The sequence below is a fragment of the Gossypium hirsutum genome, chromosome A05, assembly GCF_007990345.1.
Source record: "Gossypium hirsutum isolate 1008001.06 chromosome A05, Gossypium_hirsutum_v2.1, whole genome shotgun sequence".
NCBI classification, from domain to species: Eukaryota; Viridiplantae; Streptophyta; class Magnoliopsida; order Malvales; family Malvaceae; genus Gossypium; species Gossypium hirsutum.
Window position 1 is genome coordinate 5,864,376 of NC_053428.1, and position 27,777 is coordinate 5,892,152.

The 27,777-nt window shown below is 35.2% G+C and overlaps 8 protein-coding genes across 16 annotated transcripts; 4 read left to right on the forward strand and 4 right to left on the reverse strand.

Moving 5' to 3' along the window:
* Positions 1-239: 239 nt before the first annotated feature.
* On the reverse strand, positions 240-731 carry LOC107958982 (uncharacterized). Its single transcript, XM_016894917.2, has one exon. It carries the CDS (start codon positions 648-650, stop codon positions 342-344), a length of 309 nt encoding a protein of 102 aa, XP_016750406.2. The 5' UTR covers positions 651-731; the 3' UTR covers positions 240-341.
* A 414-nt stretch (positions 732-1,145) lies between these two features.
* LOC107960823 (early nodulin-like protein 3) lies at positions 1,146-2,003 on the forward strand. Its single transcript, XM_016897096.2, has 2 exons — positions 1,146-1,413; positions 1,534-2,003. Exons 1-2 carry the CDS (start codon positions 1,233-1,235, stop codon positions 1,869-1,871), a joined length of 519 nt encoding a protein of 172 aa, XP_016752585.2. The 5' UTR covers positions 1,146-1,232; the 3' UTR covers positions 1,872-2,003.
* A 43-nt stretch (positions 2,004-2,046) lies between these two features.
* On the reverse strand, positions 2,047-4,028 carry LOC107958981 (nuclear nucleic acid-binding protein C1D). 3 transcript variants are annotated; one of them, XM_016894916.2, is made up of 6 exons: positions 3,658-4,028; positions 3,505-3,560; positions 3,153-3,207; positions 2,923-3,003; positions 2,589-2,832; positions 2,047-2,208 (listed from the first exon to the last, which is right to left on the reverse strand). In XM_016894916.2, exons 1-5 carry the CDS (start codon positions 3,863-3,865, stop codon positions 2,597-2,599), a joined length of 636 nt encoding a protein of 211 aa, XP_016750405.2. In that variant the 5' UTR covers positions 3,866-4,028; the 3' UTR covers positions 2,047-2,208; positions 2,589-2,596. The 3 variants fall into 3 exon arrangements, with proteins under 3 accessions (XP_016750405.2, XP_040968928.1, XP_016750404.2); XM_041112994.1 differs by having other exon boundaries at positions 2,047-2,267; XM_016894915.2 differs by having other exon boundaries at positions 2,047-2,832.
* A 647-nt stretch (positions 4,029-4,675) lies between these two features.
* Positions 4,676-11,331, forward strand: LOC107958979 (pentatricopeptide repeat-containing protein At4g31850, chloroplastic). 3 transcript variants are annotated; one of them, XM_041112997.1, is made up of 6 exons: positions 4,676-4,810; positions 4,908-8,449; positions 8,545-10,159; positions 10,513-10,583; positions 10,698-10,875; positions 10,964-11,331. In XM_041112997.1, the coding sequence occupies exon 2, from the start codon at positions 5,034-5,036 to the stop codon at positions 8,370-8,372; it is 3,339 nt and encodes a 1,112-aa protein (XP_040968931.1). In that variant the 5' UTR covers positions 4,676-4,810; positions 4,908-5,033; the 3' UTR covers positions 8,373-8,449; positions 8,545-10,159; positions 10,513-10,583; positions 10,698-10,875; positions 10,964-11,331. The 3 variants fall into 3 exon arrangements, with proteins under 3 accessions (XP_040968931.1, XP_040968930.1, XP_040968929.1); XM_041112996.1 differs by having other exon boundaries at positions 4,688-8,440; XM_041112995.1 differs by having other exon boundaries at positions 4,689-8,449.
* Positions 10,049-11,110, forward strand: LOC107958978 (uncharacterized). The gene is made up of 4 exons (XM_016894912.2): positions 10,049-10,159; positions 10,513-10,583; positions 10,698-10,875; positions 10,964-11,110. The coding sequence occupies exons 1-4, from the start codon at positions 10,049-10,051 to the stop codon at positions 11,108-11,110; spliced, it is 507 nt and encodes a 168-aa protein (XP_016750401.1).
* A 276-nt stretch (positions 11,332-11,607) lies between the features above and the next one.
* On the reverse strand, positions 11,608-16,594 carry LOC107958977 (probable protein phosphatase 2C 60). Of its 3 annotated transcripts, none has more exons than XM_016894908.2 (11): positions 16,255-16,594; positions 15,300-15,422; positions 14,706-14,769; positions 14,273-14,381; positions 13,558-13,711; positions 13,154-13,279; positions 12,817-12,940; positions 12,472-12,548; positions 12,323-12,375; positions 12,166-12,220; positions 11,608-12,052 (listed from the first exon to the last, which is right to left on the reverse strand). In XM_016894908.2, the coding sequence occupies exons 2-11, from the start codon at positions 15,414-15,416 to the stop codon at positions 11,807-11,809; spliced, it is 1,125 nt and encodes a 374-aa protein (XP_016750397.1). In that variant the 5' UTR covers positions 15,417-15,422; positions 16,255-16,594; the 3' UTR covers positions 11,608-11,806. The 3 variants fall into 3 exon arrangements, with proteins under 3 accessions (XP_016750397.1, XP_016750396.1, XP_040968932.1); XM_016894907.2 differs by having other exon boundaries at positions 16,013-16,257; XM_041112998.1 differs by lacking the exon at positions 12,166-12,220 and having other exon boundaries at positions 16,255-16,550.
* A 3,730-nt stretch (positions 16,595-20,324) lies between these two features.
* Positions 20,325-22,741, forward strand: LOC107958976 (probable folate-biopterin transporter 6). Its single transcript, XM_016894906.2, has 4 exons — positions 20,325-21,136; positions 21,225-21,326; positions 21,746-21,916; positions 21,994-22,741. Exons 1-4 carry the CDS (start codon positions 20,459-20,461, stop codon positions 22,594-22,596), a joined length of 1,554 nt encoding a protein of 517 aa, XP_016750395.1. The 5' UTR covers positions 20,325-20,458; the 3' UTR covers positions 22,597-22,741.
* Positions 22,742-22,772: 31 nt separating this feature from the next.
* Positions 22,773-27,656, reverse strand: LOC107958975 (uncharacterized). 3 transcript variants are annotated; one of them, XM_016894902.2, is made up of 9 exons: positions 27,484-27,656; positions 26,782-27,126; positions 26,550-26,700; positions 25,636-25,976; positions 25,407-25,545; positions 24,655-24,986; positions 24,426-24,582; positions 23,875-24,215; positions 22,773-23,664 (listed from the first exon to the last, which is right to left on the reverse strand). In XM_016894902.2, exons 2-9 carry the CDS (start codon positions 27,112-27,114, stop codon positions 23,149-23,151), a joined length of 2,310 nt encoding a protein of 769 aa, XP_016750391.1. In that variant the 5' UTR covers positions 27,115-27,126; positions 27,484-27,656; the 3' UTR covers positions 22,773-23,148. The 3 variants fall into 3 exon arrangements, with proteins under 3 accessions (XP_016750391.1, XP_016750392.1, XP_016750393.1); XM_016894903.2 differs by having other exon boundaries at positions 27,327-27,628; XM_016894904.2 differs by lacking the exon at positions 27,484-27,656 and having other exon boundaries at positions 26,550-26,714; positions 26,782-26,920.
* Between the last annotated feature and the right edge of the window lie 121 nt (positions 27,657-27,777).

The following is a 27,777-nucleotide window of genomic DNA, read 5'->3' on the forward strand; positions in this document are numbered from 1 at the left end:
ATTGAAAGAATTGAAATCTTAGATCAAAATACTATGTATGGATGGTATGAACTGCCTAAACAATTTTTGAACAGTGAACAACCAGAGCTATTACTCACTAAATTAAAAAAATTTCTATTAATGTAAATCCATTGGAAAATCAAAAATACGCATGCCCGGGCTGTGTTCAGAAGGTGGTTTTTTTTTTTTTTTTGGATATGAATAACCGTGAAATTCTTACCACTACAATTTGGAATCACTTGAGAAGTACTTGTACTATTTCGATATGATTAATTATCGTGGAAGAAAAACACTTAGTAGAAATTATTATTATTGTAGAAACTAGTTATCATACATACATACTACGACGACTTCCTGGGGCGAGTGTCACTGGGGTCAGCAATACCCGTGGTCACCTTGGCAACATCTAGGGCACTAGCTTCACGCTTTTTCCTGGTGTACAACACCGAATATCCTATGGCCGCGGTGATGAGAAGGCCGCCGATGGTCATAGTAGTCATGGAAACCGGAAGCTTGCTCCTTTGGTGCAACACTCCTCCAGGGTGGTGGCCTGGTGTCCTCTTCGATCCTTCCAAGCCCGTTGCTCTCACCTCTTCTGGGCTCATCTTGTGGGTATCTGCGTTCTTTCTCCAGTCTTCAACTTTTGACATTTTCTCTATCAACTTCAAATTTGAAATTCCACTAACTTCAATGTTTCCTTTTATTAATCTGTCAAGGGCTTAGGACAATTGAAGAGCCAACTTTGCCAGCATTTCTTGGAGAACAACACGTTGCAATTAGCGGTGGCAAGTAATCGCGTCATGCCAAGTGTTCACCCCTAGCAGATGGCACCGCAACTCACTCGTAGAACGAAAACGGCAAGTACCACAGCCCAACTTTGTTAAGAGAGCTCAAAATCCTGGGCTTGAACTGATGGGCTTTCTTTAGACCGGTCGTTAAGATCTATTTTTCCGTTCTTCTTCAATTTAACCGTTACAATGGTTAGAAGGACAACCGGTCAGAGAGAGACAGAGGCTCAGAGCCCAAGGGGCCAACATTATTAGTTTAGTAGTGGCAGTGCACCATCACTGTAACGGCTAGTTTCTAATTATCTCCCCACCCAGATTCTCACTTTCTATATAAACACAGTGAGCCCCTGGACTTGCTATTCCAATCCCCAACTCGCTTTTCTCTCTCTCTTTGTCATAGCCATATCCTTCACTTGCCTTCTCTTCTCCAGACTTTGATTTCCCATGGATATTTTCTCAAGAAGGCTAACTTCTTCCTTTCTGTTCTTTCTATTTCTAAGCTTTACAGAAGCTAAAGAAATCTTGGTTGGTGGGAAGACAGACGCCTGGAAGATTCCATCATCTGAATCAGATTCTCTCAACAGATGGGCTGAAAAATCCCGTTTCCGCATCGGCGACTCTCTCGGTAATAAAATAAGCCTACTTTCTTGCCATCCTTAAATGCAATGCTACACTTCACTTTATGGTGCTTTTCTTTTTCTTCACATTTTTTTCCTAAATCCTTTTTGGTGTTTATCTGTTGCAGTGTGGAAATATGATGGTGGCAAAGACTCAGTGCTGCAAGTGACCAAGGAGGCTTATGCAAGCTGCAATACCTCAAACTCAATTGCAGAGTACAAGGATGGGAACACCAAGGTTAAGCTTGATAGGTCAGGGCCATTTTACTTCATCAGTGGAGCAAAGGGTCACTGCGAGCAAGGCCAAAAGTTGCACGTTGTTGTATTGTCTCAAAAGCACAGGTACACTGGAATCTCCCCAGCACCTTCTCTGGCAGAAATTGACGGTCCTGCCATTGCTCCTACCAGCAGTGCTGCTGGGTTGAAGGCTGGTTTCTTGGTCACACTGGGGGTTGTAGTCTTCTGAGATGTGAGGGTAGTTTTGGTTTTGCGAGAGAGTTTGGATTTTGCAAATCCACGAGAGATTATTTCATTTCGTTTTTAATGTTGTTGAATGTCTCACCAAATTGGTGACAATTTGGAGTCATTTATCGATTCATCAAAGAGTCTATAAGATCCAACATGATTCTAAAAAATACGGCTTCAGAAGAATTTATAAGATTTACTCCATTAAAAATAAACATATTCAGACAGTACAATGATTGAAAGAAAGAAATTAATAATACACATCAAGTTCAACTGTAACTGAAAGATCTAAATGTTCACTTGCTGCCTATAACCTGGCCCGTGCAACTGAACCGAACCTGTGAGACGAAAAAGAGGAACAACATACAATTCGCTTCTTGTGAATAAATCAGGCAGGCTGCAAAGCATTTACGCATACAAATCAAAGTTGTGGTTGGCTTATTTAGAATGCGTGGAAAATAGAAATAGATACATATATATGCTACTAGGAAGTAAAAGAACACTAAAAAATAAATCAAGCAGGCTGCGCATTTAGGCATATACAAATCAAAGTTGTGGTTGGCATATTTTTCTAGCATGGCATATTAAACTCCCACGCACCTTATGTATATTTTTATAGCATAGCACGTCCAATAAGGATACAACCCATTCGGGAATATGCTTCTAGGAAGTAAAAGAACACTAAGAGGTAATATGACCATGTAATTGTAAGGAACACCTGGAGTATCAGGACAGAGGCAAGTCATCATCTGAAGTATCATCAACCTGTAGAGGCCCCTTAAAACCATCCTTTTTATCACCAAAAAGCTCACGAGCTGCCTTCTCAAGGAATTCTTTAGCAGCATCTTCAACAGATTGTTTTTCAGAGGATTGATATTTTCTCTTCTTTTTAACATTACTACCAGAACATTTTATCGTTCGCCCCTCCCCTTTACTGATTTGCCTCATACTTTGCCTCTGCACTGCACACACAGACACACACAAAAGCTCTTAGAAAACAAGACAAAACCAAGCACTCAGAGCAACCACAAAAGAAGTGAACCATCAATTACCAGGGGTCAGGTCTGGTAACGAATGCTCAATGAAACGGGTTGCGGCCTGAGAGTTCAAGGTAGTTGAAGGTCGCAACGGTGCTTCAAGAACAGACATACTTATGTTAGAATGTGATACAAATAGTTAATTCCAAAATTAACGCAAATGTGGAATAACGGAACCTTATACTTCTGAATCGATGCAACGGCTACTTAGCATATATGGAAAGGAATGAAAGAAAACAATGTACCTTTACTTAAGTCTATGAACCGCTCTAGCTTCTCTTGATACAAGCTTAATCTCTCCTAGATATGGAAACCAAAACAGGATAGAAAAGTTAAGCCACAATGCCAATTGAACTTTACAACAGACCAACGAGACAATCAACTAATGATATCCTAACGTTTTTCGAAAATAAATAGATAATAATATCTCAATGTTAAAACAAACAGTAGAGATGCTCTTAATTCCCAATAAATGAAGCAATATCATCTAAAACAAACTTAACATCAAATCAAAAGATGCCATCCAACAAAGAGACCCATACATGTAAACAAACCCAGAATGTAGAAGTACAAATTCAAGTTTTAAAGGAGACGTACAAGCTCTGATTTAATAGGATGTTCATCTGGGTGCACTCCACTGCATCTCAACTTCACTGCAGAAAAAAAGATTAATAAAAAGCTTAGCATTTAAAACACACAGAGAAATAATTAACACGAAAATCAAATCCCGAACAAGTAAATAGAAATTACAAGCGAAAAGAGTAGTGGTGGCTTTGGCAAGGGTGAAGAAAGCCTGAGCGCGTTGAAGAGGGGGCATTTGAGCAAGGACATCGGGGTCAGAGAGGGACAAGAATTCGAGCAAATGGGTCCTTAGGTTTTCAACGTTTACTAGCGTTGTCTTCACTGAATTCATCACAGATTCAGGGATGGCTGAGCTCCCTCTTTCACCTCCTTCCATATTTGGTGGGTGTTCAAGATTCAGACGTCACCCTTTCTCTTTGGTGGGTGCTGACAACTTCTAAGATATGCAAATTGCTAGGGCTGAAGGGATTATTAGAGCAAAAGCCAGAGAGGTTTATGGCCGCAGTTAGGTTTACTATGATTTTGTTGTGATTGTTATAAACACAGATTAAAAATTATTAATTATTTTAGAAACTATTTTAAATAAAATTCTAAAGTTGCGTAAGCTTAGATAAAAATAATTATTTTTTAATTTATATTATTATTAAAAGGTTTATACAATTGCAAATACAAGTATAGAAATTAATACAATCTAAACTAAAATTAATAAAGAATTAATTAGATTAAAAGACTCAGAAACTTAAACACTAATATATAAATCTACATAGTAGGGCTGTCCTAAAACCTCCCCATTTACTAATTGAGCTAAAAATTCATTTCTTATTAATTTTTGGTCAAAATATATTATTAATCCCTCTACTTTTATAAAATTTTGAGAAAAGTTTAAGATCATCTTTTTCAATTAAAAATTCTAATCCCATTATTATTGTTGTTAGTCATTTTTGTCAAAAATTTTCATTTTTTTAAGCTTATTTTCTGTGATCATATACCAAGTTATATAATGGTAACTTAATCAAAATTTAAATTGAATAAATTTTAATAAAAATAATTTGATTTTAATGATTAGACATTTTAAATAAAAATAAAAGAATTTAATTTATAAAATTTTAAATATAAAAAATAAATCACAAGTTTTATCCTAATAGTCTTTACATAAACTTTAAAAAAAAACGGGGGGAGAAAAAACAGTCTTTCTACAATTGAGAGAAATAATTTAATCTTACAAAGGAAAAAGAAAACAAGAAATAGGAGAAAGGACAGTAAAAATGGAAGAGATAATGCCAAAGAAGAGAAGAAAAATCTGAAGGGCCTAAATTCTGCGGTCAGTGAAATCAATACCCAATCTCTCTACTTGAAAATATCCAAACTTCACTTTGTCCAAATTCGCTAACTCTCCTTCTCTCTCTCTCTCGAAGCAGATATTTTAGGTAAGCAAATGCCTTCTTCTCTATCTTTACGTTTTCATGCTCTTTCAAAGAAAATGCGAAGTGACCAATCTCTGATTACTCTCTATTGATTCTCGGTTTGTTGGCAATTACCCTCTAATGACTGTTTTAATACTTTACTCGATGTCTGCTTGCTGTAATAGTCTCAATTATAGTTGTGTTTTAGTTGATAGTAAAGTCTCCGCTTTTAGCCATAAAAATGTTTCCTTTGGAGGTAGAAAGATTGGGAAGTTTAAGGTTTTTCCAGATGGATATATGGTGTCTTGGAGGAAACGGAGAAAACAGCAATTGAGTTTCTACGTGATGAAAAATTCATGTGAAATGATGTTGGCAAATGGGAGGTGCAGAAATAGCTTGTCTTCCGATGAAGTTTCAAGGGTTCTCAAGTCGATTTCGGACCCAAAATCTGCTTTTTCTTACTTTGAGTCAGTTGCAGAGTTGCCCAACGTTGTTCACACCACAGAAATTTGTAATCATATGCTTGAAGTCTTGAGAGTTCATAGAATGGTGGGAGAAATGCGTTTTGTATTTGAATTTATGCAAAAGCAAATCATCAGGAGGGATTTGAATACATACTTGACTGTTTTTAAGGGTCTTGATATAAGAGGTGGGCTTCGGCAAGCACCATTTGGACTTGAAAGAATGAGGGATGCAGGTATTGTTCTGAACGCATATTCATATAATGGATTGATCCATTTGCTACTTCAGTCTGGGTTAGTAAGGGAGGCTCTACAGATTTATAGAAGAATGGTCTCTGAAGGTCTAAAGCCTAGTCTTAAAACTTACTCAGCTCTCATGGTAGCTTCTGGGAAGAGAAGAGATATTGGAATGGTTTTGGATTTGCTAGAAGAGATGGAATCTCTGGGATTGAAGCCAAACGTTTACACTTTTACAATATGCATTAGAGTGCTTGGTAGGGCTGGGAAAATTGATGAGGCATTTGGGATTTTGAAGAGAATGGATGATCTGGGGTGTGGACCTGATGTTGTTACTTATACTGTTCTCATTGATGCTCTTTGTAATACTGGGAGACTTGATCAAGCCAAGGAAATATTCCTAAGGATGAAAGCTAGCAGCCATAAACCTGACAGAGTAACCTATATTACTTTGTTGGACAAGTTTAGTGACTCTGGGGACGTGGAGTTGGTGAAAGAAATTTGGAATGAAATGAAAGCTGATGGTTATGCTCCTGATGTGGTTACTTGCACCATACTTATCGAGGCTTTCTGCAAAGTTGGAAATTTAGATGAAGCTTTTGATATGTTGGAGGTCATGAGGGAGCAAGGGGTCTCCCCTAATCTTCAGACTTACAACACATTAATCTGTGGACTATTGAGGCTAAATAGGGTTGGTGAGGCTTTGGAACTTTTTACTAATCTGGAATCTCTAGGCATTAAACCTACTGCTTTTACTTACATACTTTTCATTAACTATTATGGAAAGTCTGGTGACCATGGTGAAGCTCTCAAGACCTTCAAGAAGATGAAGGCTAGAGGAATTGTTCCTAATGTTATTGCTTGCAATGCATCTTTGTATAGTCTTGCTCAAGCAGGGAGGCTTAGTGAAGCAAAAGCTATTTTCAATGAGCTTAAAAGTAGCGGGCTTGCTCCAGATTCAGTTACCTACAACATGATGGTGAAGTGCTATAGTAAGGTTGGGCAAGTAGATGACGCCATCAAGTTACTCTCTGAGATGTTGGAAAATCAGTGTGAGCCTGATGTAATGATCATTAATTCCTTGATTGACATGCTTTTCAAGGCCGGACGAGTGGATGAGGCATGGGTAATGTTTCATAAAATGAAGGAAATGGCGCTTGTCCCTTCTGTTGTGACCTATAACACATTAATATCTGGATTAGGGAAAGAAGGTCAAGTCAAAAAGGCAATTGAATTGTTCGAGAGTATGACCAGACATGGGTGTCGCCCTAACACAATAACTTTCAACATCCTGTTGGATTGCCTTTGCAAGAACGATGAGGTTGATTTGGCTTTGAAAATGCTGTACAAAATGACACCAGGGAACTGTGCTCCTGATGTTCTGACTTATAACACTATCATTTATGGCTTTATTAAAGCAAACAGAGTTAAGGATGCAATTTGGGTCTTTCATCAGATGAAGAAGTTGCTTTACCCTGACTATGTGACTTTGTGCACCCTTCTTCCTGGTGTTGTTAAGGATGGGCAGCTTATGGATGCCTTCAAGATTGCTCAGGACTTTATTTATCAAGATGGGATTGATACAAATGGGTCATTTTGGGAAGATTTAATGAGTGGGATCTTGACGGAAGCTGGAATGGATAAAGCTGTACAATTTGCTGAGACATTGGCATGCAATAAGATCTGTAAGGATGAGTCTATTTTGTTGCCTCTAATTAGAAATCTGTGTAGGCATAAAAAAGCTGTTTTTGCCAGAGAATTGTTTGCAAATTTCACAAAAATTATGGGGGTTATCGCAAAACCAACAGCATATAATTTGTTAATTGATGGACTACTTGACGTCCATATCACTGAAATCGCTTGGGAACTTTTTGAAGAGATGAAGAGCATTGGTTGTTCTCCGGATATTTCCACCTATAACTTGTTGATTGATGCTTGTGGGAAGTCTGGTCAAACTGATAAACTCTTTGAAGTGTATGAAGAGATGACTTTTCGTGGATGTAAGCCTAATACTATAACTCACAATATAGTCCTCTCTGGTCTTGCAAAATCAAACAACATAGAGAAGGCTATGAATATGTATTATGATCTCATAAGTGGTGATTTCCGTCCAACTCCCTGTACATATGGGCCTCTTATAGATGGACTTCTTAAATTGGGAAGACTGGAGGATGCAAAGCAATTGTTTGAGGAGATGGAAGAATATGGATGCAAAGCTAATTGCGCTATTTATAATATTCTTATAAATGGATATGGAAAAGCTGGTGATGTAGATACCGCTTGTGACTTATTTAAAAAGATGGCTAAAGAGGGGATAAGACCAGACTTGAAGTCCTACACCATTCTTGTGGATTGCCTCTGTTTGGCTGGAAGAGTTGATGATGCGTTGCACTATTTTGAGGAAATGAAGTTAACTGGCCTTGATCCAGACTTGGTATCTTATAACCTTATGCTTAATGGGCTTGGGAAGTCAGGCAGGATAGAGGAAGCTCTCTCTCTTTTTGATGAAATGCGGAATAGGGGTATAACTCCTGATCTTTACACTTACAATTCCTTAATACTCAATCTTGGGACTGTTGGAATGGTGGAGCAAGCAGGAAAGTTTTATGAAGAACTACAACTTATGGGTCTTGAACCCAATGTGTTCACCTATAATGCTCTTATTCGAGGGTACAGTGTGTCTGGAAATTCAGACAATGCCTATGCAGTCTACAAACAGATGATGGTTGGGGGCTGCAGCCCAAACAGGGGAACAATTGCTCAGCTTCCTAATCAGTCTTGAATGTTGAAATATATAGATGCTTATATATGCTACTCATTAAACCTGGCTGGTGATCTCCAGTTTACAAGGTGCAGCAGGTACTTCCCTTTAACGCTTTTTGTGCAAATTCAGAAAATTATTGTACAATTTGATGTCAAACACAATGACTAAGTTTCCCTTTCGCGTACTTCAGGCTTGGTTAGTCTTGCTGATGCTTGAACCAGTTCAGAGAGTGGAACCTATCTTAGCTGTGGCAGTTGATGTTTCCCATTCAAGTTTCAACGAGACTGAATAGTTCATGTACATCATTTACGTGAGATATTACGATGTAATACTATGGTTTTAGTACGTGTAGATGCCATACAGAATCTTTCATGTCCTTTGCCTTTGGCTTGCATTGTGCTATCCTTCTAAATGTAAAAAGAACGAAAATTTTAGATCATACTGTATTATTTGTGCAATATGTATATGAAAAATATCAGTAGTTTCCCCATGGCCAATCAATGTTGGTAACTTTGTTGCCATGCTAATTAATATTTATTAACCATTGAGATACAATGGAATATCAAGAAAGGATTTAAGGTGTAGTTTTGCATTTAAAATATGTTGGTAACAACATATCCTGTCTGTCAGATGAACAAGCACTTGTGTTTTCATTTTGTAAAAAAAAAAAAAAAAGAAAAAACATTCTTCTGATTTGATGATGTCAAGATGTCCCTGCCGTCAACAGGTTTTAACAAAAGTCAAAATCAAGGGCAAAAAGCGAGGAGGATATAATTGTAATTTAGGGGGGATGCGGTGGCAGACTAGCTGTTACCCACACAACCGAAACACCATTATAGGACATGTGTGAAGGTTTCCCTGTCTTTGGAAATAACTGCAACCCCATCAAGTAAACAGCAGCCCTTTATCCATCTCCTGCTTTTATAAAATATACTCGAAAATTCCTCATAACTAAAAATCTTTCTGTCTAAAGCCCAAATGGACCAAAATTTTATATACAGCAGCACAACAGAAAAACAAAACCAAATACAAAACGAAAAGAAAAGTAAAAAAAGGCAACAGGGATGGAAAACTAAGACAGATGGAGAGAAGGAAAGATGGATAGTGGGGATAGATATGTCTTCTATTATCCTCCAAAAAAGAAAAAATAGAACTTATCATTTTTCCCACATTTACCCTTCTCTGTATCTCATGATCTTCTATCATTCTAATTCTACCCAGGCTCTTCTTCCCCCTTTCTTCATGGGCCTTTTTGGGTTCTCACATTCTCCTTCCAGTTTCAGAGATAGAGAATACCATTTCCACCACAGCTTCCTTATTATTAACATTTTTATTGTTTTAAACTTTTCTCCTCTTCTTCGTTTCTCTGCCCCTCCCCCCCCCCCTTTTTTTTTCTTTATTCACAATTTTAATTTTATATCCCTTATCTGGCTCAATTCTGGATTTTTCTGGTTTTATTTTTTTTGTTGTGAAAAAGGTAATAATAACAAGGGCTTTTTTTTGGGGGGGGGGTCTTGAAATTTTCCAATTTTCTTCTCCTAATTGGGGTTGTAGATTGTTTTACGGATTATAAAATTTTGGGCAAAATGTTTTCTTTTTTGCTAAGATAGAAGGGTTGGGAACTTCTGCAAAATTTCTGATACAGTTTCTGCTAAACTTCTAGTAAAGAAAATATCAATTTTGAAGTATAGAAGATGAAAAGGGCTTCTCGAAATCGGCAATATAACAATAACTCTGTTGATGAGGAAGCCAAGGCTAGACTAAAGCATCAAAGCCTACTCCAGGAGTTCTTGGAATTGCAAAAGGTTAGTCTTTTGTCTCAATTACTCTTTTTAGTTGTGTTTTGTGATTATCTAGGTTGCATTCTTTGATTATCAAATCAGATTCTAGTTTCTTGTTTTGCTGCTATAGCCTGTGTTTCTGCCTAAAATTTTTATGAGTTTCTTTAGTCCAACTGGTGAAAAAAGATAGAATTTTGCTAATTGTTGGAATGTTTGTGTCCGCAATCAAGAAAGGTAGTTCTTCAAGGAATGTATAGAAACTTTTTCTCACAAACTATATAGAATGAATGTTCATTGGTTTACACGTCCAGTTCCAATGATTATAACTGTTGTACTCGAGTTAGCAATTTAATTCTTTCGTGTCAATCATTTACTAGGAATTTGTTTCAAAGAAGAAGAAATTGGAGACGGTTAACCAGATGCGAGGAAGCCTTTTGAATGAAGTTCGGTATGATATCTATTTCCTGAATTTGTATGTATTTTTGCATTGTTTTAAATAATGATGAAGAAGAAGGGTTCGTTCAATAACATAGCTTATATTTCCTTTTCTCCTGATTTGTAGATTCTTAAGACAGAGGTACAGCTATTTATCAATGGTCAAGTCTCGAGAATATGGACTACAAAAAGATTCTGTTCAATCACAAAATTCCTACCTGCAAAACAAGATGGTCAAGAATTTTGGTATCAATGTATCTGTTGAGAGGAGACTGAATTCTCTTCCTGATTTAGATCCAAATGTGGTAATCTACATGAAATATATATAATATTAGAACTTGTGCTATTATAAGTTGACTTGTTCGAATTGATCAAGTATTTCCCGGATTGCAGATTCATGAGGAAGGGAGTGGGAGAAGTCAAGTAGATGTTCAGGCGGTGTCTAGAAAGGGGAAGAAGTCGCAAAACCGTTTGATGAATGGAAAAAGAGTGGGGAAGAAGAAAATCTCATGGCAAGATCAGGTGGCGTTTAAGATATAATGAATAATGAGTATTCTTTTCACTCATTGTTTTAGCAGTTAACTGAGGTAGGCACAAGAATTAACTGTCTCCCTGTAATAACTTCTGATTGGCATTGCTACAGATTTTTAATATCATTGTCTACACTTATTTCTTCCATTTTAACTGTGAATCAGGACAAATTTTCTAAGTTTGGTATTAAATGAATATATCAGTGGAGTATCAGTGTCTGATTTTCAGAAGTCTAGCTTATGGAAAGGTTTTTTTTTCTTGATGATGGTTGGACAAGGTTTTCAGCGTTAGGAAAAGATTCTTTTATCATATCAATAGAATGAATCCGTGGCTGTTTGGTTGCTAGTTTTGGATTTGAATTCTCTGCCATGCAATACTTCTTGTGCTAACGGGAAATATCAAGGGCAAAATCATTGATTGAAACATGGTGAACCCTTGAACAATTTGGCAATATGGGCCAAGTTCCAAGCTACAAAATTCAATCCATTAATCCAAAAACATTTCAATAATAATAAACTGTACATGTTATTAATGGCATTGTTGAGACACAACACCCCAATTAAATCATTGGTTCTTTTTTAAGAAAGGAAACAAAAGGCATATATATATTACTTTCTTAATATGTCATCAAATCGTTCCTGCTCTAAGCCATCCCACATATTCATATTCCAAAATTTGAGAAAATGCAGGGTCCGCCAATCTTCTTCAAGTAGAGGATTTAGTAGCTCCACCAATAGCTGCAACTGCTTTTTCTTGACCTCCCTCTGGCTTTGATTTAATGTCAACTGATTTAGAATGGGAGGATTGCAGCTCTGCAGGTGAGGCAGATTTGATTGATTTTTTGAACTGCACCAAAATCATGGTCATATTGTCGCAACCCTCACCAGTGGCTGTTGATGGTGCTAAGCATCTGTCAAGTATTCTCTCACAAATAACAGAGAGCTTGGTCTCCTGCATTGCGTGCAAGAGTTCAGACTGAGCATACATAAAAAAGAAGGCACGGAATGACTGAGCAAATTCGCCTAAAAAAGGGCAAAGTTAAATAAATAGGCTTTTGCACGTACTGAACGTAGTTGTTCATGAATAAAGTCTACTAGCATCTGACTTGACATGCAATCCCTGACCAAATTAAAGATTGAGAAGGCATCAGATGCTAAGTTATGCTAGTCTTAATTCTATTATAATCTAAAAGAAAAAGGCATTAAATATAAATAAATATACCAGATTCCATCACATGCCAGCACAAGAAAGTCATCATCATCACAGAGCTCAACCTAACAGAAAATTAGTAAGATGTGTAAGTTAAATACCCAATGCTCCAAAGTAGAGGGATCTGATCTGGGCAGACTGCTGACCGAGAATACACTTACTGTGTTTATATCTGGATTTGCAGATACAGTTTGCTTTTCAGCAGGCAAAAGTTTATTCTTCTTGAATTCCATGTCGCCTGCAGGAAAACGAGACAATGGATTAAAACTACATCTCTCACCCTCTCTGTTTCTATCCCATATATGCATAGCATAAAAAATTTAGATATGCATGGAAGCATACATTTGAATTGGGAACTATGGACGTATAGAAATGCTATTAGAAAGTTCATATACTAGCACTTTGTTCCCAGTGGCATATGCCTCTCTTTAGGAGATCGAAGTACTAATTAGTAAGTTCAATCACTACCCTTTTCGTTTCTAAGTATGAACAGAGCGGTAAATTACCTATAGCTCTTGAAAGATTCAAACTGCCATTGACACGTCCTGCATGTATAAAACCACCAGCCTTTAAAATCCTTTCTTTCTCTGCCTCTAGATCAGGTTTGTGATCTCTAGAGAGATTGTATGCCTTCAAAAAAGAAGCCACGAGAAGAAGTCAAATAGATTATTTATCCGGAAAGAAAAGAATGTTCTCTACAATTGACACTTATGTTTAGTGCCCATAGTTCAAAGCACAATAGCCAGTACATCCACATATAATTGAAATCGATAAAAATATTATCTATATTAGTATCCATTTGAAATGAAACAAGCTAATTACACCCTATTAACAGAATGTTACCTGACCCTTTCTAGATATCACACAACGAGAATCGCCAGCATTTGCAACAACGAGTTGGTTGTTTCTTAGAATTGCAACACAGGCTGTGCTCCCAGAAGTTGGTCCAGAAAAGTCAGAATGAGGGCCCTGAACACAAAATTTTAAAACAAATATAAATGGTACATACAAATTGTTGTAATAAAATAAATTTCTTAATTGTACAAACAAATTAATGAACATTTATGGTACGTGCAGGGAAATCAGGGGTGCAGAGATGCACCAAATCAGCTAAGAGTTAAAATGTAGCAATACAAGTTCTATTCTTCTTCAACATTGATTTCCATCATAGTTACTGGCAAGCACCGAATTTCCATTCAGCAGTAAGGACAGTAAGATGTATATATTCTTTATGTTTTCATAAGTACCTCCTCAATGGCCCAATCATCATCTTGGTCAATACCCTCACCACCCTTAGGAGACCATATCAATCCTTCTATCATGCCGGTAAACTTGTCTATTTTATCACCCAAAATAGCTAATTCTCTCCATCCTCTTTGTCCACGCATCATTTCATCCATTCTGCACTAAAATGCAACTCGAGTTGGAAACACATGAAATGAACAAAGGGCATTCAAACCACAAACAAAAAATGGGTAGTGGCAGGCATGGAGGGAGCAAAATGGGTAATGGAAGCACTATAATTTGAGATAAATTTCTCCTTTCATGATCTTCTTAGAGGCTTAAACCTAATTAGATAAAATTAGAGAATAAGATCTATAACGAGATATAAGGGTTGAAGTACAATGCTTAACAAAAAATAACATTGTTGATTATATCAGAAAAGCAACAAGAAATCAGTGACACCGGTTTTAATTTACTTTTCAAGCTACTTAGACTGTAATAATAGCATAGAGATAGTAATTCAACCTTGTGGAATTTATAACAAGAAGTGTGGAAAAAATGGAAAAGTTTCTCTCAAACTTCATGCGCTGAAGAATTTATCAATAGACATTATTACTAGCAGGTATTAAGCACGAAATCCTCCAAATCATTCCAGCATCAGACTTGAGTTGTTGACTCCCACAACAATGGAAAATAGCGAAGAATAAGCATAAAACTCGAGTAATCAAATTAAGCAACCTGAAAAATGCCCTATGAACTGATGCCCCTATGTCGCCAGTTGCATATGCTTCATGCTTGAGAACCTGCTGGTGAAGATACTTGGCACAGAACTTTGCGACAACTTTGCCTGAAAGTTAGAGATTTGGGTAAGTTGAAGAAACCTGAATGGTGGTCATTAGTAAAACACTTAATCATATTTGCATCATAGTTCAGTAGAGTTGCAAAAAGCAATTATCGGAATTCACTGACACCAAAATATCATAAACGTCTCAACAGAATCAATTGAAAAAGAAGCAAAGCTGCAAGATTCTTCAGTTGGTTCAAGTTCTAGTTCAAGTAGGTACATTAATGGGAAACAACAAAAACCTCAACTCAGATAGTGTACAAACAAAAGGAAATGTGTATATGGAACTGAAAACAATCATAAGTACCTGAACCATCCAAATCTTACCTCCATGACCATCATAAACACCAAAGAACGAAGTAGATTCATCAAGATCAGGATACGCAGCATGCTAACAAAACAAATAAAAAAAGTAACTAGAACATATCAATAATATGACAAGAACAGGAAATTTGCAAGAAAGTAAGATAATGTAAGCTACAGTATGTACAACATAAGGAAGACAGAAAGCAAAATGAGGTATATTACAAATTGAAATGAAGAACTTAGTAAGGACAGAAAAAGGGAGGAAAGACTTGTATAAAAATGGAGTTAAATTCCATTCTGCTTGCAGATCTAAGAAGAGATGAACACAAATAGGAAGGACACAGATGCCAGTGGACAAGAAGTTGATTGTAGAATAATACATAGTAAACTGTAAATGGTAAATAAAATTAACAGGGATTAACATGATTGTCTTATATTTACGAGATCGGATTGGGGATTGAGAATGACACCAAAAAAACATATGGAAGGGGTTATATAAAGGACTAAATCCATTTACCAAAACTCATTGCTGGAACTTATCTAGTAGAATGCAATAATATAAGGTCCAAATGCTTAGAAAATTAAAAAAAATTACAGGTTTCATTTGTTACTTACAGCATCTTCCATGGCTGCACGCCATCCTTGCATGGATGATAGACCATATCTAACCCTATCATTCTCGCCGTCTTCTGAAAATTTCTCAGTTTTGGGGGTGCTGAGATATATACCCATCTATGTCTGGAAATGAATGAATCAAGTTAATTTGGTTTTTTAAATCCAATAATGTGTGGCTTATTTGATCTCCCCAAGTCTTGCATCTAAAAAAGTTTTAAAACCAGTAAGGCAATAACTTAATTTGTCGCTTAAACATCATTTGGTAACTGATCTATTAATTCAGACATTATCAAATTCAAGTACATGCAACAGCAATCAAACAAGATAGTCTCTTATCAGAGAAATACACAACTCATATGATAATTCAAATGTGAATCTTGAGAAGGGAAAAAATATGTTGAAAAAAAAAAAGAAGATCCAGATCCTAGGTTGAATGCTAAGTTAAAGGAAAAAAGAAACCCATTGAATTTACTCCTGAACAACTGGGAAATAAATTAAAGCTTACTGCTCTTCTAAGATCAAATTAAGGCATGCAAAACATGTCTATCAAAAGAGAAGTTAAAAGGCAAAAAAATCTAAAATACTCTTAACATAAACAAGTGAAACTCGTATCCGATTTGATGCATACTGATTAAAGAAATAAGATTCAACGGAGAAACAAAGTTCAAAAAAACAAAAAAGTGTTTAATATGGTGTTTTTGAAGTATCCTTACATGCTGTTGAGCTAGAATTCTGTAAAAAGAAACAAAAACAGGGGCGAGTGGTTTCCAAAAATTAACAAAAACCCAAGAGAATTTTCTCGGAATCTGAATGGGAAAACAGGAAAAATTATGGGGGACAGAAGCAGAAACATTCAGGAAAAGAAAGAGAATAAATTAAGAGACTTTAGATTAAAGATAAATTCTTTCTAAAACAAGGGCATTTTCAAGTTTCCATTACTCAACTTTTACTTTACCTCGATTTGGCAACGGCGGAAAGAAAAGATTTTTCAACTTCGAACAATGAGATCTGTTCTTTACAACACTTGGACCATGATACACAATGTGTTTTGTTTGCCACGCTATCACAAGGATTTGTTCAAATCTCCACGTCCATGAGTAAATTATTGTTTGCTAATGCAATCATGATTTTTAAGATATTCATTCGCCCTTTGAATCCATCACCATCTTCACTATTCACCTCATTTTCTGTATGATTTGATTGGATGGTGATAATACATGTCTGTATATAGAATATAATATGGGAGTTGTCATTATGAGTTGTTTTTGCAATCATGTTATTTATTGATTTCACCTGATGAGAAATGTTGTCTTTCCAAATATTAAAACAAACAACAACACTTGTCACCAAAGGTGGGTTTCCCTTTTGGGTTTTGAGAGAAGCCCACAGCTTTGTTAAACTAAACTGGTTGATAGACAGCCCTTCATGGAACTTACAAATTTACTTTATTTTTTTAATTTAGTTACTTTTAATTTTATATTTTGGAATTAGTCATACATTTCGAATTTTAAATTTGAGTTTTAATTAGTATGGTTTAAATTTCAATATATTTTGAAAGTTTAAAAAAACATAAATTTATTTTTGTTAATTCAATTAATATAGATATTATTATCAGTATAAAAAAGATACGAGATTAAATTAAAGTTGTCCATAGATAGGGTTGGGTCACCCGAAGTAAAAAAGTTAGGCTTGTTTTTTAGGTCTGATCTAAAAAATGGACTTAAATTTTTATCCAAACTCGGTCAAAGTAAAAATGCTAAAATTCAAGCTCAATCCGTATTAAGTTTTTTATATAATTTTTTTAAAATATAATATATCAAATACACTGCAAATAAAATAAATGTTTCATAACAAATTATTTTTTTAAATATACTTAAATAACACTAAGATAAATGTAACTTAGCAAGCAAATACCTCTAAAATAATAGGAAAATTAATAATAAAATAGGAGTTATACAATTTTTAAACAATAATAATAAAATAATAGTGAAATGATAGCAAAACAATGAAAAAAAGTAATAAAAAAACATAAGCAAAATTTACTTGTTTTTTGTCAAAGTTCATTTTTCGAATCTATATTTTTACCTAAACCCTCCTACTTTTCGGGTAAGTCATGACCCGACACATGAACAAATTTATATTAAATGCATTGAATAAAATTTATAATTATTTTAAATTCACTACATGCATCCAAACAAATTCATGAAATTAAAAAAATAATTATAAATGTTAAATTCGTAGATGTTTGAAAATGTTGGTTAGCAGACAGAGAATACGTGAGTATATGTTGTTTAAACTGGAAAGTTATTTCCTTAATCTAAGTCCTTAAGTTTATTCATGGGGAATTGATTTATTTTATTTTATGGGTTAAAAGATCTGCTTGCTAAAGTTTGTACTTACAGTTTCTTATTTTTGAATCATTGATGGATTAAAAAATCTAATATTATTGACCCTAAAACCTGCTCAACCAGATACCCATATCTTTCAAGCCTTATGTCACGTTAAAGATGAGATTTAGTTTGATCTGAATTCATGGCTGATTGCTTAAGCAAAACTCATCCCTTCTTCACTCAAAATCACACCAAATAGTTTATACATAATCCACATTGAACCTAATTTTTTTTAATACAATTTAAATAATTACATGTATAAAAATCTCAAACAATCACATTTATTGCGAGTTAATATACGCTAAACTAATCCTACTTGAAAGATTTTTGAATTAATCAAGTTAAGTTATTTGAATTGTTTAATTTTTTAATAAATTCAATTAATAATTCGAATAATTTGAATAACTCAAATAATAAAATAATATAAATACTAATGAGTTGTTGTCAATTTAGAAACATAAGCAAATTTTCAAAAATAGTTTATAAAATTTTAAAAAAAGTTTAATATTAACTATTTTAAAATCAAAATAAATTAATTTAACAATTTATGTAATAAATTACCTATAAAAATATTTAAAATATTATTTAACTTATAATAAAGTACTATTAATATTCAAACCATTATGAATTTTTGTATTATTTTAATATTAAATATTTTAAAGATTAAATAAATTCTAAATTAGTTACATTTTTTTAAATTCATTAACAATTTTTTTGAGGAAATTCATTAATGATGTTAAACAAAAATTAATGTTATAAAAAATTATAAAATGAATATACAAAAATTAATGTTAATGAACTAAAATTATAGTTTTAAAAAATATATATTTTTAGATTTAAAAAATCAATATTTATTAATGAATTAAATTCATATTTAAAAAAATACTTTAGAGTTAAAAAAATCAATACTTAATATAAATATTAGTATTATTGATAGAAGTAGGCGGTGGAAAACAGTAATGCTAGGCCCATCCAACGTATTGGGTTTACTTTTGTTTGTATTGTTATTGTATTTGGAATTGTAATTTTGAAGCCCATCAAATTCATTTCCCCAACCACCCCACATGTCATTTACTTAATATGTACATACAACTCTACACGGCCCAAGTCGGGCTCTAATAAACTTATAGGCCCGTTTAATAAGTTTGGATTCGGTCCAATAAATGAGTTTAAATTTTTGCTCAAGTCTAACTCGGATTATAGATGTTAAACTTCAATCCAGCCCGACTTGGCCCATATTAACTTTTTTATTTTATTTTTTATATAAAAATTTTTAAAAAATATGCTGCATCAAAACAAATAAAAATATTAAAATAAATGTTTCTCAACAAATTGGAAATAAACTTAAAAAAAGTCTTTGTACTTAAATAACATTAAGATAGGGGCAACTTAATAAGCAAATACCTTTAAAATAGTAGCAAAGTTAACAATAAAACAACAGATACAATATCCAAACAATAACAACAAAATAGTAGTAACATAATAGTAAAATTGCAGCAAAATAGTGAGAAAACAACAGCAAAACAACCTCTTTTTTTACAAATTCGGGCCGAGCCGAGACAATAAAATGCTTGTTTTCTAAATGGATCTTATTTTTTTGTTTAAATCATTTTTTAAGTTTATATTTTTACTCAAACTCTCTCACTTTTCGGACAGGTCTTTAGGCCGGGCTGGGTGACTCAACCCATGGACAGATCTAATAGTGCACAAAATGAGAAAAATTATATAGAAAATATGTTTATTAAAAGTTTATATAAAATATTGATTAAAATAATAAAATTAGATAATTGAAATTATAATACATCATACTTTCCGTCTAAAATATCTTTTAAAAAATAATGGTTTAAATAAGGTAAAGATTATTTAAAAAAAAAAAAGGGTATAGATTAAATATTTTAATAGAAAAGAAGAGTTTTTGAATATATAAAAATAATCCTTATGTATATCAAAATTACGTCACTTGAACCAAGTTTATGAAGTGGCAATGGGTGAGAGTGGACAGGACAAGCCTTTTATTTATTTATTTATTTCCATTTCCCATTTTCCATTTTCTGTACTTAGAGAAGACAGAAGAAACAAGCTTGGCAACGTGTGAGGTAATTAAATTAAATCAAGTTGAGGATTTTAATAATTTGGTTAGATGAAATTGCAGCAGTTTAGTCTGAGCCAACTCTATAAACCATAATTAAATATTGTCTTGAATGACTACGATTGGTTTAGGTTGAGCAATTCCCGAAGAAAAATATTCAATATTTATTTGTATTTTCTAATAAAATATAATAGTGTTATACTTGTAGATTGGACCATGGAACATAATTAAAACAGATTTATTTTGTGCTGTATGATAGAATTCTGAAGGAAACAACAGTTGGTGTCCAAACTAATTAAGAAAATGTGCCCAATTCATGATGATAATTAAGTTTTAACCAAAACTGACAAATGTTCTTAATTCATCCCAAATTGGATGGTACAATTTTTTAAAATGATTAAGATTTTAACAATAAATACGACATTGTTAACCATTTTCCTAAAGCAAATTAAAAACTTTGCCTCGCAGCCAACTACTCCACGACCTTAGCGTGTTGAAAGGAACGAGATGCGATATATTTTAGTCAACTATAGTGAATTCCTCCGCAATACAATATAATTTTCATATGAAAAACTGGGGAAGGCTGTAAATGTATGAGAAGACCCTGTAGTCAACGTTTCGCCCTTCTTTAATCTACAGAGCCGTTTGCAAATATCTGTGTTTCTTTACACATCAAGACAATGGCTTCCTTCGAAAAAGAGGGACTTGTTGAAGAATCTCGGTCGAGTATATCCCAAGAATCCGCCTGCATTTCAAACCTAGGCAACCTTGATTCAGCTGAGGCTAGCAAGAGTAGCAATATTTTCTCGGTTTTCCTCGAGCCAATTCAATGGATACCGATGCTATCTTCTCAGCTAAATCCAACTTTCATCATTGGGATAGTTATAGTTTATGGACTCAACTTAGGCTTCTCCGGTTCTTTCTTCAAAGTAGTCACGGATTACTATTGGAAAGATGTTCAAAAAGTGCAGCCCTCCGTGGTTCAATTATACATAGGTCTATACTATATCCCGTGGATTATGAAACCTGTTTGGGGTTTACTCACTGATGTTTTCCCAATAAGAGGATATAGAAGAAGACCTTACTTTGTGCTTGCTGGTGTTCTTGGGGGTGTCTCTGCATTGATGGTTGCTCTAATTTGTAATTTGTCTGCTGCTTTAGCATTGAGTTGCTTTATAGGAATTGCAGCAGGCATGGCTATAGCAGATGTGACAATTGATGCATGCATTGCTACAAATAGTATCGAGGTTCGATCCTTGGCTCCGGATATGCAGAGCCTTTGTGGATTTTGCTCCTCTGCTGGGGCTTTAATTGGTTATTCCACCAGTGGATTTTTTGTTCACCATCTCGGAGCTCAGGTTAGCTTAAAATTGACCTTTGATTATGTTTTTAGGGAAACAAAGTTATAACAACTGAAACATTCTTCTGTATAAATGATTATTACAGGGAGCTTTAATTCTAATGGCAATCCCCCCAGTTTTTATCACAGTGTTGGGCTTTGTGATTTATGAAATGAGATCTCCCCGTCTTCACCCCGAGAAGCAGAAGGTTAGATTTTCTATTTTCCTGTTAAGTTCTCTCCTTCATAACGCTATGTTGTTGCAATATAGTAAACCATTAGAGCCATTTCGCCATGAGACTGCCTGCACAGGCTCCACCTTCGTTTGGATCATATGAATTAGTGAAGATAGCAATTTTTGGCTTACCAAATAGCACATCAATCAATCCAAACAATCTGAACCATAGCAAATGGTTAATTTTGTTTTACATAGTTTCATCCCTGAAAAGATGTGCTTGCCTTCTCATTATCATTTTCATGAAACAGAGGCGAATGGCTTATAACTCTGTCAAACAAGATTAGCTAAACATCCCATTCCGTATTTCATCAGATTGAGAAAACAATGGACACTTGTAGTAGTTCGGAAACATTTGTATACTAATATTTACGTATGTGGATGCGTATGCAGAAAATGGAAACCTTAGGGGTGGCCGTAAAGGGCATGTATCAGACAATCAAGTTCCCTCAAGTGTGGAAGCCATCGCTCTACATGTACCTATCTTTGGCTCTCAGTATTAGTACTCATGAAGGGCAATTTTATTGGTACACAGACCCCAAAGCTGGTCCTGGATTTTCTCAGGTTTTTTCTCAACTACACCAGATGAAAATAGTAGAATGCTCCACTGTATTATCCTTTTCACGGTTTCTTACGTGCAGGAATCTGTTGGGGCCATATATGCAATTGGTGCAATGGCTTCAATGGTGGGGGTCCTGATCTATCACAAGACACTCAAAGACATCCCATTCAGAAACCTACTCTTTTTCGCTCAGCTCCTTTACGGCGCATCTGGAATGCTCGATCTAATCTTCATTCTTCGATGGAATTTAGTGCTTGGGATTCCAGATTACTTCTTTGTTATCACTGAAGAATGCATATCACGAATTATAAGTAGAATAAGGTGGATTCCCATGATTGTATTAAGCACTAGGCTTTGCCCTTTAGGCATTGAAGGCACATTTTTTGCATTGTTAATGTGCATAGATAGCCTTGGTTCCTTGACCTCCAAATGGGGAGGAGGAATGGTTCTTCACGTTTTTCATGTGACTAGGACAGATTTCACAAACCTATGGTTGGTAATTCTCATTAGGAACATACTGAGAATTGCAACTCTGGGTTTGATTTTTCTTGTCCCAAAGGCTGATCCGTCAGATGCTTTGATTCCTCAAGATATTTTGATAACGCATTCGACTGTAACATCAGATGATGAGGGGTTAGAACTTGTCCCAAAGAATGAGAAAGAAGTCCAGAGCTTCTTTTAGATCTTTAACCTTTTCGCCTTTATTTTGGTGGTTTTTCCAACCAATAGGTAATGGACTCATGAATAATGCAATTTTGTACAGTAAAAATTGAGTTATTTTCATTTTTATTTTATTTAAAGAAATAATACGAACGCAATTTTTGATACTTCTTCGCTACTCCCTGAAACTCAAGTATATAACAAAATGCAATCTTTCAAGTAATTACTATTAATTCCTAATTAGGGTAATAGGGTTCGGTTTAGACGTTTCGGAGAAGTGAGACAGGCAGGACGATGTGCATGACTCTTCGTCTTCCTTCAGTACATTACAAGCCTTGCAAAGCATCGTTCAACTCCCTTCCAACATCATTAACAAAAGAACCTCCAGAAACATTAAAATGTTGGAAGTTAGACAACATTACCAGCTCATATGCTACAAAATTTTAGAACCAGGTTCTGTAAACCTTGCCTCCTTGCATACTGGACGGGACTTGGAATATAAATGCTATGCTCGTTGTGGAAAGGAAAAGAAAATGTCAAATATTCCCAGAATTTAACACAGCAAAGGCTACTTCTATGACCTAAGTTTTCTGAGCAACCACTTCTTTCGTAATGTAATGTCCAAAGCCAAAAATGTTTTTGCTTTTCTCTCATCTTCCAGTAGATCACAAGCATCCAACAGGAGCTCATCATCCATGTCCGGAAGGGCTTGAAGTGCATCAACTGCATTTTCTATTGTTGAATAGTTCTTATTTCCATTCTTCCTTGCCAATCTTGTGACTGCACCAGCCATCTTGGATAGCATCTTCTGCATCTCCTGCTCGGTTTTCTGTGCCTTGCTTGCTCGTTCCAACTGTGGTGTTGCAATTGACCGTTTCATCTGTTGATCAGACAAATTAATATCCCCACTAAGAGTTTGTAAGTTTCCAGATGCTCTATCCAAAATAACTTCAGAGGCAAAACAATCAGTTCCCTCTCCTAGAACCTGACCACATGGTATTCCTTCTAATACTTCATCTCTGAAAATCTTGCACAAATCACCATAACTGCCCAAGACTTTATCCCTGTACGACACTGCATCTGGGTGTTCCTGTAAGAATTTGCATGTAAAAAACATACTATTGACTATACTAAGAATGATATATGAATATCAACAGATATCTCTTTTAATAGAATATGCAGAGAAAAGAGGCTAATACTACATGGGTATACCTTACCGGCATATGATGTTATGCTAGGACTGGGTTATCAACAGGAGAGTTATGGCCTAAATGATAAACTAAAAGAGTAATGAACGTACCTTCATATAAACTTCCCAGACATCATTGTTTGCCACAACCATTTTCTTATCATTATCCCAAATAAACCCATTATGATTGAGAAGATCACAAATGTCATTGTATTGTTTCAGCAAGCAGATGTAGTGATTTTCCAATATGTTCTTGTCCAATTGAAGCTGAAACTTTTCATTGAATGATTCAACCATATGAACCCATGCCTGTTCATTGAATGCCTGAGCTATCTTATTCTGTTCCCGAACCTGTTCTAGCAGAAGGCCCATAAAAAATTGTTCCATTGGGGTTGTCCACTCAAGTTCAAGATGATGAATACCACCAGGTAAATGGTCATTTTTCTCATTACCTGCATGAATATATAAAACATGCATCAGTGAACAAGTAAAAAAGGAAAACAAAAGTAAAACAATTCTTATGGCATCCAATCCCTTATCATTTTTCAGACCGCATTGGGCTATCTACCTGTGCTAGATATATGCTAATCCTAATTTAGAAAAGAAAGAGAAAAAACTAACCAACAAATAAAAAATGAAACAAGATAATAGATTATATGTACCATTAGAGGTCATCAAGACGGTTGAATCATCATCAGTGCCTGCTTTTTGAGTCAATCTGTTGTATCTTACTTCACAATTTTCTTGTCCAAATATTACACGCAATTTGTGATAGCTTGGCACAGTTTTAACTCTGTATGATCGAGCATCTGGATGTGACTGCATGTACTTCATGTGAGAAACAGGACAAATGCTCCATCAGCAACAAGAAAATAAAATAAAAGAAATCACCTTGATGTAAGCATTCCAGACACTATCTTCAGCTATCACCATGTCCCTTGTTTCATCCCATGAGAATCCACTTTGCTCAAGAAGAATCTTTATGTCGTTGTACAGTCTCCTTAGATGTTTGTATCGATTCTTGAGAACATCTTTATCATAGTGAGAACCAAATTTGACATTGAACGACCTAACCATGTCAACCCAAGCCTGTGTTAAGAATGTCTGTCCAAGTTTATTCCCTCTATGGACCTGGTCTAGCAACAAGTCAATGAGATATCGGTCCATTGGTGGAGTCCAAAATGTTCTTGTACGATCACAATTCATGCTTCCCTTCCTATCACCTGCAAATTAAAAGACCTAGTTAGGAGAAAATACTGACCGGAAGATGAAGACGGAGAAAAAGTTTATTCATCGAATAACCTTGAGATTTCATGTAAGAAGTATATTGTAACCTGCCTCTAATGCACAGTACCATTAGTTTTATAATTTCAGTTTCTTATCTGGTAGGCCAGAAAAGGAAAGATAAGAAAACTGATCAACGCTCAAGATGACAAGCTGTGCAACTCAGGTTTTTCATAGATGATATCCCTGAACTTAAAACTTAATTGAAAACAATGCTACTAATATGTTGATGAGCTTCTCTTGTAACCAGTTGATACATTATCACTCCCCTAGTAGACTCTAGCTGCAATTCTGTATAATACATAGCGAGAATCAGAATCATTTTGAATCTGATTTACTGTTAGAAATTTGGATCTCACCAGCTGTTGCTCTGGAGATGTCACATTCCTGGGTCAAATTATTAAGACTTCCTTCATCAATTGCTTCACCATATATTAGGCCCAAATCGTTGAAGTTTGGAAGGGTTTTCATTCTATATGTTCGAGCATGAGGATGTGCCTACATTAAGTATAAATTATCATTAATATATCATATGCATGCAGGTCATGTGCTAATGAGATTGATGAAAACATCTTCACAAACTCATACCTTTATATAAGCATCCCAAACAGCATTATCAGCTGTGATCACTAGCTGCGATTCATCCCACGTGAAACCATTCTGGTTTAGAATAACTTTCATATCACTGTAGTACTTCCACAGTTTCTTATATCTATGTCTCAAAACCCTCTTCCCATGTTGAGGACCAAACTTTGCATTAAATAAAGCAAGCATGTCTGTCCATGCTTGTTTGTTGAATGTATTATCAACCTTATTGCCTTTTCCTGCTTGGTCAAGCATAAGCTCAATAAAATATTGGTCCATTTCTGCATTCCATTCAGTTCTTGGGCGCTCATTATTGGTTGAGGGTAAACTGCCCATTGCATCACCTAAAAAGTTGGGGAACATGCAAGTGAAAGCATATATCTGACATTAGAATATAAATCCATCCATATCTTACGTTAGCATATAAAACCATTAATATAAAAAGTTAATAAAAATGATGATAGCAGTAAAACTAAAGGTTCTGATTTTCCTTTTTTCCCTCAACTAAAACACTTCTGTATCCAAGGAGATCAAGTTACATCAAAGTATTAATGACTTTTGAAGGAAAAAAAATTGGCAAACAAACTACAAGTACAGTAGAAGTTTGGCTTAGTTTATGAGAAATTGCAACTTAGAAACCTAGTTTGGATTTGTAGAATGAAACTCGAATGGTAAAATGGTGAACTTTGGGACAAAAATGACTTGGGACCATTTCCCACTACACAAATGGTCTAGGAACTGCAGAATGAAGTAACTCGCTACTATTTTCTTACTTTTCTTTTCTAATTCTTCTCTCATATTACCAGAAAAGAAGCATTGGCAGCACAAAAGTGACCTATAATATGGATCACATACTTCTCAGTCAAAATCATAGCTACTATCACAATTGAGGTTTATTATATAAAACTGATACACACCCATATTTAACCCTTGGACTTCATCATCAAAGTCCAAATCATGACTAGATCGACTGTATCTTCCATCTGCAGTTGTATACCCATATATCAAGCACAAATCATTGAAATTCAGCACTGCTTTCGTCTTGTAGCATCGTGCATCAGGGTAAGCCTGCATGTATCTCACTATATTTTACTATAGAGAATTCGGACAATTATCAGGTACAAGTAAATGGCAAAGGGGTTGCAGCACCTTGATGTAGGCATTCCAGACATAATCATCAGCTACCACCATTTGTCGAGATTCATCCCAAGAAAACCCATTCTGGCCAAGAAGATTCTTGACATCATTGAATTGCTTCCACAAGTTTGTATAACGACTTTTTAAGACATCTTTGTCATATTGAGATCCGAAGTTTGCATTGAAGACGGCAAGCATGTCAGTCCAGGCTTGTTTAGTGAATGTATGGCCAATCCTATTCCCTCTATGCATCTGCTCCAGCATAAGATCAATGAAATATCGCTCCATTGTAGGTGTCCAGTATGTCCTCGTACGATCAATAGATGTAGGCGTTTGGCTACCCATCGCTATATATTCCTGTGGCACGTTTTTCAATCAACAAAAAGGGACATTTATGCAAACAAAACTGAGAAAATATTCAGTTTCAAAGAATCAATGTCCTCAACCAGAGCCAGATTCCAACGTTATAACTCTTTCAACTTAAAAGTTTCAGACTTTAGGAAAAATCCAAAGCGGGAAAGTAGACAAAAATAAAGAAAAACAAAGAAAAGACTTACTCCGCCGAAAATTAAGTAATCGAAACAGTCTTAAAATTTCAATCCTTTGAAACACAAATAGAGTATATTTCCAAAATACTCGTAAAGAATTCTCTTTCAACAAGAACATTGACGAAATTGGAATCCAAGAACATAAAAAGTAAAGAAAAAAGTGTACCCCGAGGATGAGAGAGGAGAAACGCGATGTTTGGCGCCTAAAGAAACCACAACGGTGATAGTTGGGTGGTGAAAAGTTAACCCTAATCCGGAATAAGGTCAAATCTCCATTCCCTTATTTCCTGTTTGGTTACACATCCAACAAAAGCCAAAAGGCTCAATTTGACCTATTCTTCTCTACGTTCTTATTGCTTCGGCCCTTATTTATTGCGTTTGTTAATGGATGCCAAGGCCCATTAGCCCCATCCGTTTATTTTTTATATTTTAATTAATTTATATAAAAGAAAACAATTAT

Excerpts from the sequence above, each read along its gene's own strand:
- LOC107958982 (XM_016894917.2), bottom strand. The coding sequence starts at position 650 with ATGTCAAAAGTTGAAGACTGGAGAAAGAACGCAGATACCCACAAGATG.
- LOC107960823 (XM_016897096.2), top strand. The coding sequence starts at position 1,233 with ATGGATATTTTCTCAAGAAGGCTAACTTCTTCCTTTCTGTTCTTTCTA. Across the intron at positions 1,414-1,533 it reads CCGCATCGGCGACTCTCTCG|TGTGGAAATATGATGGTGGC; the intron begins GTAATAAAATAA and ends TATCTGTTGCAG.
- LOC107958981 (XM_016894916.2), bottom strand. The coding sequence starts at position 3,865 with ATGGAAGGAGGTGAAAGAGGGAGCTCAGCCATCCCTGAATCTGTGATG. Across the intron at positions 3,561-3,657 it reads CACCACTACTCTTTTCGCTT|TGAAGTTGAGATGCAGTGGA; the intron begins GTAATTTCTATT and ends TTTTTTCTGCAG. Across the intron at positions 3,208-3,504 it reads ATCCTATTAAATCAGAGCTT|GAGAGATTAAGCTTGTATCA; the intron begins GTACGTCTCCTT and ends TTCCATATCTAG.
- LOC107958979 (XM_041112997.1), top strand. The coding sequence starts at position 5,034 with ATGACTGTTTTAATACTTTACTCGATGTCTGCTTGCTGTAATAGTCTC.
- LOC107958978 (XM_016894912.2), top strand. The coding sequence starts at position 10,049 with ATGAAAAGGGCTTCTCGAAATCGGCAATATAACAATAACTCTGTTGAT. Across the intron at positions 10,160-10,512 it reads AGTTCTTGGAATTGCAAAAG|GAATTTGTTTCAAAGAAGAA; the intron begins GTTAGTCTTTTG and ends ATCATTTACTAG. Across the intron at positions 10,584-10,697 it reads AGCCTTTTGAATGAAGTTCG|ATTCTTAAGACAGAGGTACA; the intron begins GTATGATATCTA and ends CCTGATTTGTAG.
- LOC107958977 (XM_016894908.2), bottom strand. The coding sequence starts at position 15,416 with ATGGGTATATATCTCAGCACCCCCAAAACTGAGAAATTTTCAGAAGAC. Across the intron at positions 12,941-13,153 it reads TGATATCTAGAAAGGGTCAG|GCATACAATCTCTCTAGAGA; the intron begins GTAACATTCTGT and ends TCTTTTTTGAAG. Across the intron at positions 12,053-12,165 it reads TTCATGAACAACTACGTTCA|GAGACCAAGCTCTCTGTTAT; the intron begins GTACGTGCAAAA and ends CACGCAATGCAG.
- LOC107958976 (XM_016894906.2), top strand. The coding sequence starts at position 20,459 with ATGGCTTCCTTCGAAAAAGAGGGACTTGTTGAAGAATCTCGGTCGAGT. Across the intron at positions 21,327-21,745 it reads TTCACCCCGAGAAGCAGAAG|AAAATGGAAACCTTAGGGGT; the intron begins GTTAGATTTTCT and ends ATGCGTATGCAG. Across the intron at positions 21,917-21,993 it reads CTGGTCCTGGATTTTCTCAG|GAATCTGTTGGGGCCATATA; the intron begins GTTTTTTCTCAA and ends TCTTACGTGCAG.
- LOC107958975 (XM_016894902.2), bottom strand. The coding sequence starts at position 27,114 with ATGGGTAGCCAAACGCCTACATCTATTGATCGTACGAGGACATACTGG. Across the intron at positions 24,583-24,654 it reads TCTGGAATGCTTACATCAAG|TCACATCCAGATGCTCGATC; the intron begins GTGATTTCTTTT and ends AAGTACATGCAG. Across the intron at positions 24,216-24,425 it reads CGTCTTGATGACCTCTAATG|GTAATGAGAAAAATGACCAT; the intron begins GTACATATAATC and ends ATATTCATGCAG.